Source organism: Peromyscus californicus, unplaced genomic scaffold (genome assembly GCF_007827085.1).
Source record: "Peromyscus californicus insignis strain IS unplaced genomic scaffold, ASM782708v3 Scaffold_9__1_contigs__length_137607984, whole genome shotgun sequence".
NCBI lineage: Eukaryota > Metazoa > Chordata > Mammalia > Rodentia > Cricetidae > Peromyscus > Peromyscus californicus.
This window is the reverse complement of record NW_026294617.1, coordinates 67,531,916-67,550,459: the sequence shown is the minus strand read 5'-3', so window position 1 is coordinate 67,550,459 and position 18,544 is coordinate 67,531,916. Positions and strand designations below refer to the sequence as shown.

At 57.6% G+C, this 18,544-nt stretch overlaps 1 protein-coding gene across 1 annotated transcript; it reads left to right on the top strand.

Moving 5' to 3' along the window:
- The first annotated feature begins 16 nt into the window (after nt 1-16).
- On the top strand, nt 17-12,739 carry Bcan (brevican). Its single transcript, XM_052732316.1, is given in 15 exon segments — nt 17-122; nt 2,421-2,519; nt 2,911-3,282; nt 3,541-3,715; nt 3,910-4,037; nt 4,421-4,714; nt 5,916-6,137; nt 6,629-7,216; nt 9,452-9,537; nt 9,539-9,560; nt 9,914-10,072; nt 11,033-11,115; nt 11,417-11,561; nt 11,785-11,975; nt 12,284-12,739. Coding segments are annotated over 14 exon segments (2,652 nt in total). The 5' UTR covers nt 17-122; nt 2,421-2,428; the 3' UTR covers nt 12,380-12,739.
- The last annotated feature ends 5,805 nt before the right edge of the window (nt 12,740-18,544 follow it).

Genomic DNA, 18,544 nt, shown 5'->3' with positions numbered 1-18,544 from the left:
CGCCCGGCGGGCTGGCGCCCCCTTCTGCGTCCCGCGCGCCCGGCCCTGCTCGCGCCCGCGCACTGCGCCGCAGTCTCGGCGGCGGCTGCGGGACGCGCGGTGTGCCGAGGGGACCTCGCAAGGTGAGTGCGGAGGCCCGGCCCCCGCCGGCCGCTTACTTGCTGTGTGACCTTGGGCAAGTTTCTTGACCTCTCTGAGCCTGAGGATCCGGGCGTGGGCGAGGGCGGGCCGCGGGCCTGACTGCTGTGGGCGACGGGGAGGGTCGCCCGTCTCAGCTTCCTGGGGTCCCCCCCCGCGCACCCGAGGGCGCGGTCGGGGGCGCCTCTCCTAGGGCAGGCGTACAGGGCGATGTACCGGCTTCGGTGCCCCAAGCCACGCGGCCCCTCGTTCCCTGCCTCCGCCGCGCAGCCTGCAGGAGCCAGTGGGCGAGCTGCGCAGCAGCCCAGGATGCCCCGGCCGGAGGCAGGGGGCTGCTGAGCTAGCGTAGCGTCTCTGTCGTCTTCCTCCGGGAAGGGTCAGAGCGCTCGAGCTCCGAACAGGAGCCGCTCTTGGCCACTCGGGTCGGAAACCCATGTCCCAAGGCAGTCGGATCCTCTGACCTCGGGCTTCCTCTCTCGTCCCCTGCTGTCCCAACACAGGTAAAAGGGGTGGCCACGGGGCCGGGCGTGTGAGCAGCTCCTGCTCCCACCGAAGAGTGGACCGGCCCGGCCTCTCCAGCAACCCCCCTCCTCTGAACGCCCCGGCACCTGGCTCCCTTCTTGCTTCCCAGCGATAACCCTAGTTACAGCTCGTACAGCCCAACCAAGAGTGAGGACCACAGCGGTGGTTAGCAGGGGAGTCTGGCCTGGGAAGACCTGGGAGGACCTGAGGGGAGGAAATTTCCCATCACTTAGGCAGAGCGAGGGAGGGCTAGGAGAGAGGCAGCCAGTGCAGATAAGTATAATCCGTAGGACATCTTGCCTGACCTCTTAACTTGGATCCCTGCTGTATCATCAGCCATGCAGACCTGGGTCCTCGTGTTCTCCCAACTCTGGCTCTTAAAGACCGTGTTCCTGTCCTTCCTGAGGGCACAGTGGCTCCAGCTTTGACTCTGCTGGTGGCCCAGAGTTAGCCCTAGCCCTCTCTGGGCATCCACCTCCCTTTTTCCCTGAGAGTGTAAGTGCACTGAGATCCTCAGAAAGAGAAGCTGCTTCCAGAGCTGGTGGCCAGGGCGGCGGGGGGGGGGGGGGGGGGGGGGGGGGGGGGGGGGGGGTTGGCCTCTCCCTGTACCCTTCTCCAGTACACTCCAAGTTGTAGGCTTTCACAAAAGATGGGTGGGGGAAGGAGCCACTGGAGAGAGGCCAGACTGGCAGGGACAGGGTCTTTGTCCCAGCTGGCTTCTGAGCCAGGAGATCCGGTGGGAAAGTCCGTGCCAGGCAGAGGGGAATGACTGGGAGCAGAGCAGGAGGGATGGAGGGGGCAGAGGATGTTGGGCACCAGGGAAGCTTCCTTACAAGTCCTTGTGGGGAGGAAGCAGGAGAGGCTGCAGTGTCTGGGTTCAGTCTAGGAGGCCCTCCTGGAGGAGGAATGGCGGGGCAGGGGAGTCTGGGCTTTACCGTTGGGGAAGGAGGCTTAGGGTCGGCTCCTGAGGGCAGGGGAAAGTGGGACCACAGCTGTGCTCCCAACCCCACCCCATGGATCTGTGGGTTTGACTCGCCAGCCCCCAGGGGCTGCCTGAACCTGCAGGTATTCTATGCATTCACATAGAATGCCATCTTTGCACCCCACCTACGCACGCCTTTCACACACAGGAACCCGTCTCTAGGTGGCTTATAATTTCTAAGTGTATATATGCTGTTTAGGGAACAGTGACAAAGAATCTGTATGTGTTCAGGACAGACTCTTTTTTTCTGAATGTTTGACGGGTGGCTGGTTGGATGCACAGGTCTGGAACACAAGTGTACGGAGAGTCAGTTGCACAGTGCCACTCAACATTGTGTTATTAGCGTTCACTGGGCATCTACTCTGTGTCTGGTGCTGGCATGTGCACAGGGTGCTTGCTGCTGTAGATTATAGTTGGGTAAGTAGATAATAGATAACGATAACTATGTATAAATGGCAGCTAGATAGGCAGATAGAAAGACAGGCAGACAGATCACTCAAAGCACATGGCCACATCAAAATGCATAAGGTAGTAATGATGGTGCTTTTTTCCCCCTTTATAATTAAGAAAACAGAGGCTCAGCAATGTAAGGACCTTGGCTTAGGTCACACAATGAGTTGACTGGGGACACCTCTGGGTACTGAGGAGATGGGATCAGAAACAGAGTTAGTGGTGATTCTGGTATACGCTGCCCATATGGGGTGACAGAGAGCCAGAGGAAGTCCATCCCGAAGTCTAACCGCACCTTTCCTTTTTCCTCCTCAACTTCTTCCATCAGTTTGCAGCATGATCCCACTGCTTCTGTCCCTGCTGGCAGCCCTGGTACTGACCCAGGCCCCTGCAGCCCTAGCTGAGGATCTGAAAGAGGACAGCTCAGGTAAGCAACCCTCCAGAGGACCTTTGTCTCTCTGCAGCATCTCCCCTAGGACAGAAAGCCGTCTCAGTTCAACCCCAGCCACCTGCTTCCAGCCCGGGTACCGGGAAGGAGACAGACCTGGAAGCTCTGTGGGCAAGGGTTGGCGCCAACAGGGATAATGAGGTGGGGACCCTAGAAGGTGGGGGAGTCTTGGAGTCAGGGCTGCAAAGGGCCGGAAGGCAAGAGGCTAAGGGTGGAGGATCCGATTCAGGACCCTGGGCAGGGCTCAGCATCCTGAGCTGGGCGAAGACACCCTGAGCGGGTTGGTCCTGGGGGGCGGGGCTTGGAGCCACGCGCACAGGCGCACTGCGTCCTGCGTCTGGCTGCAGCGGGCTTTGACCCCTGTCCACAGAGGACCGAGCCTTCCGCGTGCGCATTGGCACCGCGCAGCTGCGGGGCGTGCTGGGCGGCGCCCTGACCATCCCATGCCACGTCCACCACCTGCGGCCGCTGACCAGCCGCCGGGCCGCGCCGGGCTTTCCCCGGGTCAAGTGGACCTTTCTGTCTGGGGACCGGGAGGCGGAGGTGCTGGTGGCGCGCGGTCTGCGGGTTAAGGTAAACGAAGCCTACAGGTTCAGAGTGGCGCTGCCCGCCTACCCCGCATCGCTCACTGATGTGTCTCTGGTGCTGAGCGAGCTGCGGCCCAATGACTCCGGGGTCTATCGCTGCGAGGTCCAGCACGGTATCGACGACAGCAGTGACGCTGTGGAGGTCAAGGTCAAAGGTGAGAAGACAGAGTGGAGTGAGGACCCTACAGAGAGGGAGGAAAGGACTCTGGCCCCCGCAGGGAGCAGAGTGTGAGAAGGCTTAGCAAACCTTGCCCGTGAGAGGCAGAAGCTGAATTGGAAAAGGAGGGCGGGAAACAGTCCCGCAAGCCCTAGAGTGAGCACAATGGGACTTTGTCTTGTGTGGGCAGGGAGTGACGGGGAGGGAGGTCAGTGTGCTGGTGATGTCAGGCTCAGGAGTCCTCTCTACTCCTCAGGGGTCGTCTTCCTCTACCGAGAGGGCTCTGCCCGTTATGCCTTCTCCTTCGCGGGAGCCCAGGAAGCCTGTGCCCGCATAGGTGCCCAGATCGCCACCCCTGAGCAGCTCTATGCTGCCTACCTCGGCGGCTATGAGCAGTGTGATGCCGGCTGGCTGTCCGACCAGACTGTGAGGTGGGCTGGGGGTGTGGACCGGGGGCCCTTGGTCATATCCGGGTGCGGCCCGAGGAAAGTGGATGAAGCCCTGCCTGGGGCGTACTTCCCTGCATCCTGACATCCCCCTCCCCACTTGTCACACAGCAGTAGAGTTGATATGGAACAGCCTCCTGGGGGAAGACACCAGTCCTTAGGCTCTTCCTCTCTCTTAGGTACCCCATCCAGAACCCACGGGAGGCCTGCTATGGAGACATGGACGGCTACCCTGGAGTCCGGAACTACGGAGTGGTGGGTCCTGAGGACCTCTACGATGTCTACTGTTATGCTGAAGACCTAAATGGTGATTGAGAGTGAGAAGCCCTTCTGCAACAAGGCCCCTGGTTTCTTCTGGGGCCTCCAGTAGACTTCGTGTGTCTAAGGGCAGAATAGGCGGGCAGTTGATGTACTCCTCCAAACACTGTCTCAGAAGCAAGCCATGAGCCAACCCGACAGGTAGCTGCCAACTGGGGGTGAGTGGCAGCGGTGCCAAACCCTAGATAGAGTGAGGAGTTGGGGTCAGGCTCCTCTACACACTCGTTTTCATCTTGGGTTTCATGCAGACCTTAATACTGTCAGGTGGGCAAGGTGACCCCCATGTCAGGAATGAGCTTGCTTGGGGACCTGTAAGAGTCCAGGGTGAAGGACTGCCGACTGCCTGATGACCCAGCTCCTCTTCTCACTCAGGAGAACTGTTTCTGGGCGCCCCTCCCGGCAAGCTGACATGGGAGGAGGCTCGGGACTACTGTCTGGAACGGGGCGCACAGATTGCCAGCACAGGCCAGCTGTATGCAGCCTGGAATGGTGGCCTGGACCGATGCAGCCCCGGCTGGCTGGCTGATGGCAGCGTGCGCTACCCCATCGTCACTCCCAGCCAACGCTGTGGTGGGGGTCTGCCGGGAGTCAAGACCCTCTTCCTCTTCCCCAACCAGACCGGCTTCCCCAGCAAGCAGAACCGCTTCAATGTCTACTGCTTCCGAGGTGAGTGGCCTGGAAGTCTAGCCTCGCCTTCACCATCTTCTTGGTCATTTGCCCACAGGGGTCTTAATGGTGCTCAGCTTGTCATCTAGGGTCTGGGCATCTTCCCTGTGTCCTCTGCGTCATTTCACCTGCCTCCCCCTCAGTGGCCTGTACCCGTTGCCACCAGTTCCAAAGTTGCCTCAGTCCCCACATCTCTGTCAGCATATTGGCCAGCACAGGTGGCTGACACTCTTTCCCACCCACAAACCAACTGTCCCAGTTCTTCAGTGAGCCACAAGCCCCCAGGAGCTCCTGAGTGTGCCCCAGACCCTACAGCTTACAGGTGTCAGGTCTTTCAACATCGAATGCTGATGAGTGGACAGAGGGTGGTACCTGGAAGTCAGCTGGGTGTAGGTTCTGAGCTAAGCACTCTGTCCTGAAAGAGACAGTAAGAGACATTAGTGGGGAGAGGTGGGGAGAGAAGATGGAGGTCGGGCAGAGGAGATGCAGGTTTGCTGGTCTGGAGTGGGATGGAGCAAGACTCACTGGAACAGGTCAGGGGGCCAGGGACATACAGTTCTGTCTGTCCTGGCCGGAGACAGCCCTCTGGGGTCCTCTTAGCCCAATTCTACTTTGGAGACATTGGCTCTGTCCTGTGTTCCTTCCCCAGGGGACAAGGCAGTTCATCCCAAGCCACTGAGCAGAGCACGCAGAAGGTGCTCCCTCCCTTTTTCTCTGTTGCCTTAGTGAGCTCCAACTTCCCCAGTCAGTGATGTGCCTGGGGGATGGAGTCTGTACCCTTCTCAACCCAGACTCAGAGACTGCTCCATCCACCCACTCTGTGTTCCCTCACTTCAGGGAGCAGCTCGTTCAGATGTTCCAGACCCCTCTGAAGGAAAATGAGCCCCCACTTTGTCTTATAACTTCTCAAGTGTTCCTTTCATTGTGTATTTAATGTGTTTATTGCCTATGTCTGTTTTCTCAGGATGCTTTCCCCAGCATTCTCTATACCATACCCAGAAAATGCTTGGCTGAAAACTAGTGGGCACCCCATTAGTACTTGAGGGAGGAGTGATGACTTCCAGGATGCCCTTGGGCTCCCTGTGAGAAGCTGCGGAAGGATGAAGCACATTCCAGGGCCTGTTGTCTCAAATGCAGGCCATGCCCTAGAAGGACTCAGCTGCCTACTTAGCTCTCCATTGGCCTTTTCCTCTTGCCACAGACTCTGCCCAGCCCTCTGCCTTCTCTGAGGCCTCCAGCCCAGCCTCTGATGGACTAGAGGCCATTGTCACAGTGACAGAGAAACTGGAGGAACTGCAGTTACCTCGGGAAGCTATGGAGAGCGAGTCTCGTGGGGCCATCTACTCCATTCCCATCATGGAGGATGGGGGAGGAGGCAGCTCCTCCCCAGAAGACCCATCAGAGGCCCCTAGGATTCTTCTAGGTAACTTTAAGCCCATACCTTGGATTCTAACACCTGAGAGGAGTTGGGGCAGAAGGGCAAGCCCAGGTGGATGCCGGGGTCACAGCTGCCATAATTCTGGCCTGACCAGCAGCTCCACCACACAAGGCATCTTTCCTGTCCCTCTCACAAACGTGGTATTCAAGTAAATTCCACCTCCAGTTCTCTGCAGCTAGAGAAGCATGTGTTTAGAGGGTGCTCTCTGGGAAGGAAATCCATTCTTTACCTACCCCCAGATAGATAAGACTGGGAAATGCAACATCCTTGTCTGCCCGAGCTAGAGGCAGCTTGCAGAACCCTCCAGAGTGTTGCCTCACAATGTAGCCCGGGGTCAGAGTTCTTCCCGACAGACAGTGCACCAAGGACACCCCTCTCCCAGGTCTCCCAGGTGCCCTCCCTCCCCCAGACCCCACCCTTCCCCAGCTTGCTCTGGGGGTGCTGTCCCTGGTGCTGAACTGTTTTGCTGTGGTCAGAATCGGAAACCCAATCCAGTGCACCACCTACCGCGTCCTCAGAAGAGGAAGCCGCAGCCCTGGAGGAAGAAGAAAGACACAAAGACACCGAGGCTCTGGAGAAAGAGAAGGAGCAGGAGGACCTGTGGGTGTGGCCCAGGGAGCTCAGCAGCCCTCTCCCCACTGGCTTGGAAACAGAGCAGTCACTCTCCCAGGTGTCCCCACCAGCCGGGGACGTTCTGCAGCTGGGTGCATCACCTTCTCCCAGGCCTCCCAGGGTCCATGGACCACCTGCAGAGACTTTACTCCCCCCAAGAGAGGGAAGTCTCACATCCACTCCAGATGGGGCAAGAGAAGTAGTGGGGGAAACTGGGAGCCCCGAGCTCTCCGGGGTCCCTCGAGAGAGTGAGGAGGCAGGGAGCTCCAGCTCGGAGGATGGCCCTTCCCTGCTTCCAGCCACGTGGGCCCCTGAGGGTGCCAGGGAGCTGGAGACCCCCTCAGGAGAGAAGTCTGGAAGAACTGTTTTGGCAGGGACCTCAGTGCAGGCCCAGCCAGTACTGCCCACCGACAGTGCCAGCCGAGGTGGAGTGGCTGTGGCTCCCTCATCAGGTAATTCTGCTGAAGGGTCAATGCCCGCATTCTTCCTTTTTCTCCTTCTCCAGCTCTGGGCCACCTGACATGTCGGCCTTTAATCCGCCTTCTCCCCGGACCCTCTGGTCCTTTGCTCTCATCCCCTTCCCTATCGTTCCTTGTGGCTCTCCAGTCTTGGGTGTCCCATCTTGCACTTCCACCCCGTTCTCTGTTCCTCTCTGCTACCCAAGCCCCACTACTGACCCTTGGGCCCTCTGCGGTAGCTCACATCTCACTGGCCACACAGAATGTCCTCATGCCTCTTCCTGGTGCCCTCACCACCCATCACACCCTCTGAAGCCAGGCCTGTCATCTGCTGCACCCCCTTCCCCCCCCCCCCGCCCCGTACCCTTTGCTCTATCCCTTTAATCACCTCTCAGCGATTCCGGGGAAGCCTGAGAGACCATACCTGCCCCTCACCTCTGGGGACCAGAATATTCAGCCCAAAGAGCCTTAAGCCACTACTTCTGTGAAGTATTTTTTTGACTGTTTCGTGGAAAACAAGCCTTGGAAATAAATCTCTATTAAAGTGCTTTGTACCCACTGTTGACACCCTGTCCATTTCCAGCTGTCTTCTCTGCTCATAACTGAGTCTGAATCGGGAATCTCTCGTCCCATGTGCCCTCTCCATCCCTCTGTGTCTCTCCACGTGTCTCTTTGCCACTCTTCTTCAGCCAACATCCTCGCTCTTCCAACAGGGCAGCGGCCCCTTGCTGTTCCCCTCTGTCTCTCCTCGGGCATCTACACTTCCCCTCATACTACTGAGACCCCAGACTTGACTGTACACATCACCCAAGGGAGTCCTCTGTCACCTACAGAAGAAACCCACACAGCCAGGGTGTGGGGTGTTACCTACCCAGGCAGGTCCTGCATGGGGCCAGTTCTCTGGCTTCCCAAGGTTTACGCACACCATCTTCCTTCGTGTGTCCACTAAGAGACAGTACTACTGCCCCCTGTGCCCAGTGTCGCCCTCCTGCACTAACCCTGCACTAATGACCACCCCCAACCCCAGGAGAAGTGGATTTATGCTCTTCAACACCAAGGATCTGTCTCACGTGGAGCAGGGGTGGGGGGATGGGAGGAAAGGAGCTGGCTTCCACGATCTGAGAGGAGCCTTCTGGCCCAGAAGCCGACGGTTCCCTCAGCCAAGGCTGAGTCCTCCCCGCTTCTCACCGCTCCTCCATGGCCCAAGTGGAGGAGCACCCCCATGTCATCAGCTCACCCATTTCAGCTGCTACCTTTTCTGCCCCCTGGCCTTGGAGGGGGTGTAGTGAGAAGGGGCTTACTACAGTATCAGCCCACCCATAGAGGGAGCCAGAGGCCCCACGCCCACTATGTTGGAGGTGGGAAAGAAATACTTTCTGGCTCAGTGGGGTGCAAAAGGAGGAAGGAGACCCCAAAAGGAGTCCCTTCACCCCACACTGCCCAGCCAAGGTCCAGGCCCTGTAGCCCACAGCCAGGTTTGGGACTTATGCCTTAGTGAGCAGGGGGACCGAGGACCGAGCTTAGGAGTGTATCTCCCAAGGTTAGAGGGCTGCCCAGGAAGTGGAGGAGACTGGGGAAACAGAGACTCTCACCTTCATCACCTGACACCAGGCTTCACCTCACTGGGGAGACTGTTGGTGGAGAGAGAAGTGAGGAAGGGATGCTGATCGGTCCAGCCTATCCTACAGCTAGGTCATCCAGCAAATTAACTCAGCTTCTCCTTCCCCCACCCCTGCCCGTGCCGGCATGAAGCATCCCGGGCCTTTGGCTGCTGGTGGGAATAGTTCGGAGGGAGCTGGTCTACACTGCTGGTTAAAGAAGCCACTTTCTCTGGTCTTCTCGACCAGAATGGAGTAGATGCGGGCAGCTCCTCCAGCACCTCGGCAGGGCCCAGAGAGAAGGCTGGGGAAGGCGGGTAGCCCGGCCTGAGACTGGCAGGAATCCAGGCCTCATAACTGACAGCCCAGGGCTTCTCCCCTTTCTTCTTCCCGTCAGCTGATCAGGGCTCACACTGGTGGGAGCATGATGGCCTTCTGCAAGGATGAGCCAGTTATAGTGAGGAGAGAAGCCCAGAACTAGGGGGTGGGCTCCAGCAAGGGCCCGCTCTAGGCAGGACTGTTACCTCCCTGGTCTGGAAGGTGTCTGGGCTGGGGGACCCTGAACCCCCCTCTGCAGACCCCTGCACAGCATCCCCCTCATGCTCCTGCACTTCACTTCTCTCCCCGTCAGGTGACTGTATCCCCAGCCCCTGCCACAATGGTGGGACATGCTTGGAGGAGAAGGAGGGTTTCCGCTGCCTATGTTTGCCAGGCTATGGGGGGGGACCTGTGCGATGTTGGTGAGTGTGTTCGAGGGGCAAGGAGGCAGGTCGAAAGACTGGACCCTACCCCAATATACTAGTTCCCAAGGGGGAGGGAGGTCACTGGTTTGGGCCTTGTTACGTAGCTGGTCCTAACTTCACTCTCACTGTCCTGCCTCCGGGGCAGGGAGAGGGTAGACTCTTCTCCAGCATGGAGGGCTGCACAGGCCAGGGCTGATGAGCCAGCTGACCGAGCCACTGCCCAAGCGCCGCCGAGGGCTCCTGGGACGCACTGGAGTGGCTCTAAGCCCTCCCTCCTGCTGCTAGCCGGCCAGTTGAAGAAGCCAATCTGAGACCTGGCAGCCTAAAACGTTCCCTCTCCTGTGCTCCAGGCCTCCACTTCTGCAGCCCTGGCTGGGAAGCCTTCCAGGGTGCCTGCTACAAGCACTTTTCCACACGGAGGAGCTGGGAGGAGGCAGAAAGTCAGTGCCGAGCACTAGGTGCGCATCTGACCAGCATCTGCACCCCAGAGGAGCAGGACTTCGTCAACGGTGGGTGGAGCCTGGCTTCCTGCGCATGCTCTGCACCAAGCCCACTCCTCACTCCTTCCTCCCTCCACTCCTTTCTTACTCTGTACTCACTCCTCTCTCTCTCTCTCTCTCTCTCTCTCTCTCTCTCTCTCTCTCTCTCTCTCTCTCTTCTCTCTCTTTTTCTCTCTCTCTCTTTTTCTCTCTCTCTTCCTCTCTCTCTCTCTCTCTCTCTCTCTCTCTCTCTCTCTCTCTCTCTCTCTCTCTCTCTCTCTCTCTCTCTTCTCCCTCCCTTCCCTCACTCCTTCTGCCTCTCACTCATTGGGAGGCGTGCTGTGGGATGATTGGGCAACATGTCCTACATTTGCAGGGCTACCTAGGCTGCCGGGCTCCCTGTTTCCCAGTGCGTCTGCTTCCCTAACTCTGTGGTAACAAGGTTTGCTCTTCCTCTTTCCCTCCCCAAGTGCTATTCTCCACCTGCATGCCCTGGCCTCCATGGGGTGTGGAGGTTACTTAAGAAAACAGGGAGACAGGCTAGAGAGGTTAAGAGCCCTGGCTGCTTTCCTGAAGGATCCAGGGTTCGATTCCCAGCACTCACAGGACAGCTCACAACCATCTAGTTCCTGGGAATCTGAAGCCCTCTGGCCTCTGAAGACACTGTACACAAGTGATACACAGACATTTATGCAGATGAAATACCCATATACATAAAATAAAAAATTAAAAACTTTCAAAAGAAAAGAATTTAGGGAGTCTTTATGGCATTCAATATAATTATCTTACCTGGGGAAAAAGAGAGAAAAGAGGGATGGAGACAGTCCATTGGTGGTGCTGCTCTCCTGGTAGAGGAGCCTGTTCCTGAGCCAGCAGCCACAAGCCAGCGAGACTTAGGGAGCAGGTTTTTGGATGGACTCCCTACAAGGTCAGTCACTGCCCAGGCACACAGGGCTTACTGCCCACTGCACCTCTGGTTCTTCTCCCCAGATCGCTACCGGGAGTACCAGTGGATTGGGCTCAATGACCGGACCATCGAGGGTGACTTCTTGTGGTCCGATGGTGCCCCTCTGGTGAGGACTCTTACTGCAATGTCGGCTAGGTCACTTCCAGGATGCCCTTCTGCCCTCAGTAACTGTCACGGTCTCTCCCTCCCTTCCTGCCCTCCTCTGCTCCCGTCTTTCCCCTGGACCCCTTCTTTCCTTGTCTCCGTCTCCTCTTTCCTGCAAAGCCCCTGTCCCAGTCACCAGACCCCTGCCCTTCCACATCCCCGGGTACCCCCAAGCCCTCCCTCTAGTTCTCGGAGGCCATCCATTCCTCCTGGTACTTAGGGGGTTTAAGCTTCTCACCACCTCCTCCACTTCCCCTTCCCAGCTCTATGAAAACTGGAACCCTGGGCAGCCTGACAGCTACTTCCTGTCTGGGGAGAACTGTGTGGTCATGGTGTGGCATGACCAGGGACAGTGGAGTGACGTGCCTTGCAACTACCACCTATCCTACACCTGCAAGACGGGGCTTGGTGAGGGCCGACAAGGGGAGGGGTGGCTGGGACTGCCACTTACAAAAGGAGAGCAAAGCTACCCAGAAGAGCCCAGACTGCGGGGGGGCGACACATTACATTGGCCCGCTCAGAACCCCTACTTTTTCTCGTCAGTTGTGTCCACTCCTTTCCTCCCCATCAGGTTTCTGGGAACCATCATCCACAAGCCAGGCTCTCACTTCTAACTGTGTGCCCCTTGCAGTGTCCTGTGGGCCTCCACCACAGCTGCCCCTGGCTCAAATATTTGGTCGTCCTCTGCTGCGCTATGCGGTGGACACCGTACTACGATACCGGTGCCGAGAGGGGCTGGCCCAGCGCAACCTGCCTTTGATCCGCTGCCAGGAGAACGGACTCTGGGAGGCCCCTCAGATTTCCTGTGTGCCCCGAAGGCCTGTGAGTGACAAGAGGGAGCAGGTGGGGGCCACCAGCTACTTGCAAGCCCTGGGCTCAAGACCCGTTCTGCCTGTCGTTCACCGACTGTGAGCTTGGAGTGACCACTGCCTCTCTCTGAGGCCAATAGGAGGAAGTGGGCTGGAGCTCTGGAGACCCCTTGGGTGCAGATGGCTGAGAACATGCAACCACTCTTGGGCCCCTAAGGGCAGGGCAAGTATTTTGATTAGGTCAGGAGTTAAATCAAGGACTCAGGGTACTGAGGAGACTAAGGGAGAACCCAGTGTGGAGGGTATGTGTGTCTTCCCCAGGCCCGTGCTCTGCGCTCAGCGGACACCCCAGAAGGACCACAAGGACGTCTCCCAAGGCACAGGAAGTCACTGTTGTCACCTCCATCCAGTCTTTAGGGAGCTGGCCTGGAATATTGCTGCCCCCAGCACTGCCCTATCTCTTCAGCTGCCTGTGCACTTCCTATAACAGGGAGTGGCATGAGAGGGGTGGGGCTGGAGTGCCAGAAGGGGTTTCTGGGAAACACTTGGATGGCTCCACCCAGCCTAGGCCCTCTCTCTTACACCTGGCCCTCAGGTTTTACCCTCAGGACAATGGGTAAGTCCCTAAGTGCCTCAACTTCTCTCTTATGTCAGCTGCCTCCTTGTCCCTCAGTTTCTCTAGGGGACACTGTGCTACTCATTCTTAATTTTCAAAGGGTTTGCAGGGTGGAGTGCCAGCAAAACCATATGGAAATAAAGTTGTTTGAACCCAAACAAGTTTGATGCTTCTGTGTGAGTGTGGACAGACAGTGCTGGGCAGAACCTCCAAGGGTAGGTGTGAGTAGGGCCGCGGCAATTACTAGCTTGCAAAAGGGTCAGAGAAGTCACCAAGAAGTTGGTGGATAGAGCAGTGCCTGGTGCAAAAGAGTTGCCCAGTCGGTTGAGGATTCATCACTGCCTGTATGGGGACATCAGCAGAATGAAGAGTCCGGTTTGGGGAGAGGGGGGCTCCTGGTGGCTTCATTCTGAGCTTCAGAGAGTGCCTCCAGGAACTGCAGTGATGAAGGGAAGGCTGGGTGATGGACGGAGAAGCAGGAGGATGCAAATTTAAAAAAACAAGGCAAGAAGGACCAGTGTCCTCCGCCACGCCAAGGGTCTCACAGGCTGTGACCAGTAGAGGGCGCAGCTGATACAGGTATGTGATTCTAGACGACGTGATGGACCGAGACCAGAGAGGCCAAAAGGCCACCAGGCGGCGGCGTGGCCTCTCTGTCTTGCGGGGACTGTTAGAAGTGAGGAGCAGTTAAGTGGGGGGAGAGCAGGACTTCCGGCCGGCCAGACTGGGCTGGCCCGGGCTGAGTCAGCGGAGGCTGAAGTGATGAGGTCACTGCAGGCTAGGAAGTAGATGACCGGTGGTGTCTGAACCAGCCAGAGCTCCGGGGACTCCTCAGTGTGCAGCCTTGCCTTGGCTGGAGTGCCCGTCCTGATGAAGACAAGTTATGGCTGCAGATCCTCACACCTGGCTCACTCAGCATTGAGTGTCATGTGGACACAATCCTTATGCCCATTAATCTACCTGGCGACTCTTGGTTCTTTCCTAAGGGGCTTGGGAAGGTAGTGCTGAGGACCTGGGGCTCTCCTGGCCCTTCTTTGAGAAAGCACTGATTTCTCAGAGCTTATCACCTTCCTTTCTCCTGGCCTGGTCTTATCTGCCTACCCACACAGCCAGCCCAGAATGCCCAAGAGTACAAAATGGTTCTTAAGGCCCTATAAGGGAGAGAATGAGGCTGGGGTTGGAGTGGACCCTGCTCTATCCTGTATTGGCCTGTGGTTGCACATGCAATGTCTGATGGAGGCTGGCGAGGCATTTAGCTGGAACTGTGAATGGATGACCTCGGTGACCTTGGAGGATGGATCCTGAAAAGGAGCAGGCTGGAGAGGAGGCAGTGTCTGTCTGTCCTTCGGGTTCAGAACTCACTGAGGCAAAGTCTAGTACTACGGTGGATTTGTGGCACCCTGGGCTTCCCAACTCTCTCCCCAAGGTGCTTCTCAAGTCTCCCATGGCACGGGTCCACCATCTTCTCTGCTCTGTGGACGAGGAGAGTTCCAGAAGTAGATAGCGGACTAGAACAAGAATTCTCCACCACCTGCCGGGCTTCTCTGGCAGAGCAGCAAACAGGAAGCTCGGGCCTCGCTAAGCTGTGCTTCCTGGGGAAGGGGGAGAAAGGGGGGGTGTCCTGGGATGACTCAGCAGTGCCCTGCACAGAAGGTAGCTAGCCTGAGCCTCAGAAAGAGGCCCCATATGGAGCACCCGCGTACCTCTTTGGAGAGATGGAGTAGGGCCACACCCTATCAGGACCCTGACTGCGTGGTCCAGCACTCAGCCTCCTTCACATGAGTAGAGTGGGGTTCCCAACAGGGTGTCCTGTCCCGGGGTTTAGGAGGCATTGGAAAAGAGAGACCCACCCTGGATAACAGGTAGGGGCTTGAGCATTGCCCAGGGCCTTGGAGCCTGTGATTTGGCTTTCTGCCAGGTTCCTGCTGCCCCTGGAGGCTCCGACACACTCTGACCCTATTGCTCACCATACCCTTGCCTCCTACAGGACTGTCTCAGCCTCACTGGGGGCCTTTGTCTGTGGGCCTGACTCCTGCATGGGGAGAGAAAGGGTCCCATTGTCCTGGTGTCCACAGTGACTTAGCAGTTCCAGAAGACTTCTAAAAATGCCCAGCCTGTCAGAGATCTTTTTCAGGCACTGTAGTCAGATCCTGACCCACAGTGCCTGCCTGCCAGGTGCCCCCTCTCTCAGGGCATGATGCAAGCAGCTCTCCCTTCCCCAGATGGAGGTCTTTTCTGAGGTCTGATTTCTATTTGGCTTGCTGCAAAATAGCTAGCTTCCTCCTGGGCAGAGCCTGAGGAAAGGCGGGAAAGAGAAGCTGGTAGGATATGGGGACACCGACCCACTAAGCCAATGGCTCAGGTGACAGGCTAAGTGGGTGAACCCCTGAGCCTCTGGGTACCCAGTTGGTTCTGTCTTGGTGTTTAAGTTGATTGTTAATAGAGAGAAGACTGTTGGCCACTTAAGACTGGAATTAAATTCTACTCATATTTAATACTCAATGTGAGGCAGCCCAAAGCTCCCTGGCCCAAGTTCTGCTGACCCCAAGTGGCATCTGGAGACACTACATCATTGACAAGATGTATCACTCTATACCTCAGTTTCCCCATTACAGCTGAAGTTCCCTAAGGTGCCTGGAACTCAGAGCAATCCTGGAGAGACAGAGCGACTCTGGAGGGCTGAGGAAGAGGGGGAAGGTTGAAGGGACCCCTGAGTGGTGAGGGAGGCGTTCATTAATGAGGACAAAGGGCCCAGAGAACCCAGGAGGAGCCCAGGGCTAGCCCAGATCTCCTGAGGAGGCACCCTTCCTGGGGCCCAGGGCCAACGGATTATGAGCAGCTGAGCCCACAGCTGAAGGGAGGGGGTTCCTCGACAGAGGCCTCCTGGCACCTGCCTTAGTTTATTTCTGGAGCCACAGCTGAGTCCTAAGGGTCGGGAGGGAGGATGGAGCTGGGGGAGGGGAGTTCATCAGGACTGAAGGAGGAGACTCTAAGAGGGAAGAAGAGGGTGCCAGGACCTGGGGTTCAGACACCTGGGGCCTATCCTTTTGGGGCAGGGCATGCAGAAAGGCAGTTAAGCTACAAGAGGCACACTGACATTGGAGCACCTGGGCACCAGGCCTGGAGAGGGCTGGGACAAGAGGCAGGTCTGCCACCCCTGAGATGCAGCCAGGGGCTGGATTGTGGAGTCAGAAGGTGGGGTGAGGGGGTGAGGGGTGAAGGAAGCAGGGACCCTAGAAGAAGAAACACCTTTCCCTCTTCCTGACAATGCAGACGGCTGAGGTCCTCGGCCCCTGAGCCAGGCTGTGTCCATGGTTGTACAGCAGCGTGCTCTAGTGTGGTCCTAAGGTGGCCTGTGGGCTCGGGGACCTGTACTAGGAGAGAAATCACTCTTCCTCCTCCTCCCAGGAGGACTCAAGTCTAACTTCCAATCATCCTGTGGCAGTACCCATCCTAGAATTTAGGTGAGAGGTGGGATGGGGTACAACAGGAACTCACTAGGGAGCCTGCCTGTCCCTGAGCCAGAGTCTAATCGGGTTTTCTGGGCTGGGTGGGCTTGCCTTCCCGGGGAAGTACAGACAGCACATTCCAGACAAAATGAAATCACATTCCTTCATCCCCCACCAGAGAGGATGGCATGATTGACAGCAGCTGCCGGAGCACAGGTCGGGGCAGCAGCTGGTGGCCCAGGGCGAGGCTGGGGTGTGGGCTGTGGGCAGCACAGGAATGAAGAGGGGGATTTCTTTCAGACAATGAATGAATGCCGATTCTTTGACCCGGAGGCTGAGCACTGGAGGTCGAGGGTGATGTCATTCATGTCAGAACGATCTGGATGGAGCCTCAAGGAAGGATTCGGTTCACCCAGTACCTTCCAGGTGAAAAGCCCAGACTCTGAGGGTCCAGGGGCTCAAGATCACCTTCCGAGAGCCCCACCCAGGATGGGTGCTCACAGTGGGCAGGCGGAGGGAGCGCTTCAAGAGGCCCACACTCAGAGCGCCTTTGGCTGGAACACAAAGCCTGGACTTTGATTTCCTTTGAGACTCCCGCAGCTCCAGGGACAGCATCAGGCTGGGCTGGAGGGAGCCTCTGCCCCTGACCTCACCCTTGGAGGCACCTCAGCCTGCACAGCCTTATAAGGAAGTGCCCCAAACAAACTGAGGAAGCCACCTCCGCCCGACACCCCCCCCCCAAGCCTGTCTCCGGCTAGCTCAGAGGCTATATTTACCAGAGGAGGCCCCAGAATAACCTCCCCCTGTCTCATGCTGTGTGTGTGTTGGGGAATGTTTCATCTCTTGCCCCACTCCTCATTCCCTTCTGTGGGGACTCCACCCTTAGAAGTGTGTCCTGCTGCCACTCATTCACTCTGTCCTCAAGGACTTCCGGCACCAACCAGTCCTTGCCCCCTGAAGCACTATAAGGTTGTTTTCGTCCTCTTGGGCTACTTGGTCGGCCTTCTGCAGGGTCCCCCTCTCCTCTGGGAGTTCCCAGGGTCTCTGTGGGCCTCTCCTCACTCTATACAAGCTCTGCTGAGATTCCAACTCTGGTCCCTACTTGGTCCTCTCTCCTGAGTCCTGGGTCCCAAGCATACCCTCTGCCCTGTCCCAAGCTTCTCTGTCTTGGAGAGTGGCAGCACACGTCCAGTGCTTGCCCACAGCCCTGGGTCATGCTGTCCTGTGCTCCTAGTCTCCCCCACAGCTCCTGAGACTTCACTCTGCCCCCCCCCATCTCTCCCTTGGCCCCTCCTGCACCTTGGCCTGCACCTGCACCAGGGCAGACTCCCTCCTGTTCCTGCTCAGCCTGTTCTCAGGAAACAGAAGTCCTGGCGGTGGTTCCTGTGCACAAACCTTCAGAAGCATCCATTTCTCTGAGGAAGAGTCCATGCCTCCTGGCTTCTTGGTGAGGACTTTGCCCACAGCCAGGGCTACCTGCAGTCCCCCCAAGCCTTCTCCCCAGCCTCTTCCCTGCCCACCACTCCGCCTGCTTTCTGTCTCCCAGTGCCCCAGATCTCTTCTGTCCTAGGTACTACCGCACACCCCAGTGTTCTCTCCAGCACTCAGGGTAGCCTGCCCTGCCCTGCTCTGTGCCCTACCCAGCACGCATCTGTCTCCAGAGACAGTTTCAACCTGGCAGCCTTTGCTCAGGAGCTGCTAAAGCTTCCTCTGCCTGGAGCTGTGCTGTATGTTGTTGGTATTTTCAGAGTCTGCACTTCGTAGAAGGTCAGTAAAATGACAACCACGCTGATGATCACAACCAGGGCGTCCCTGTCACTGTCCAGCTCTTGCCCTTCCTGTTGCTTGGACACAGGACCATTTCCACACAGCCCACGCCTCCTGCTGTAGAGATACCTGCTTAGGGAAGTCCTCGCTTCTCACTTACATCCTGACCCCTGTGTCGAGTTACCAGCATCAGTGGGAAGCTGGGATAACTGCAGAGGACCACACGCTGGTGAGGGTACGGGATGGGGATCTGGTACAGGGCAGGGCTAGTTGGCTCAGCTCTGTCCTTGGGGTTAACCCAAGCCGTGGTACCCAAGGGCCTGGAGAGAAAGCACAGGATGTCTTGTCCCATTAGAGGGGCAGGCTCTGCCTGCCCTGATGCCAACACGCTGGCCTCTGCCTGTCAGCTGGCAGACCAGACAGGAGAACCTTGTTATGAGTGTACAGGAAAGAGAGAGCGGAGGCTTGGGCTGCCAGGAGGGTGGGGTAGGAGAATCGGGATCCTGGACCCCTGGGGGGCAAGGGTGTGGATGAAACGGCCCCGGAACCAGAACATAGATTTGAAGGAAGGGTGTGCACAGAGGAGGCCACAGTGCCAGCTGGCTAGGACAGCCTTTGTCTACCCTCCTTGGGAACTCTCCATCCCAAGGAGAGGAGCCTGCTCTGGGCTTGTGATGGCGTTCGTGTGGGGCAGCCAGTGCCATCCCTGTCATGGTATCTAGACCTGGGCACCGGTCTTCCTCCCCACCG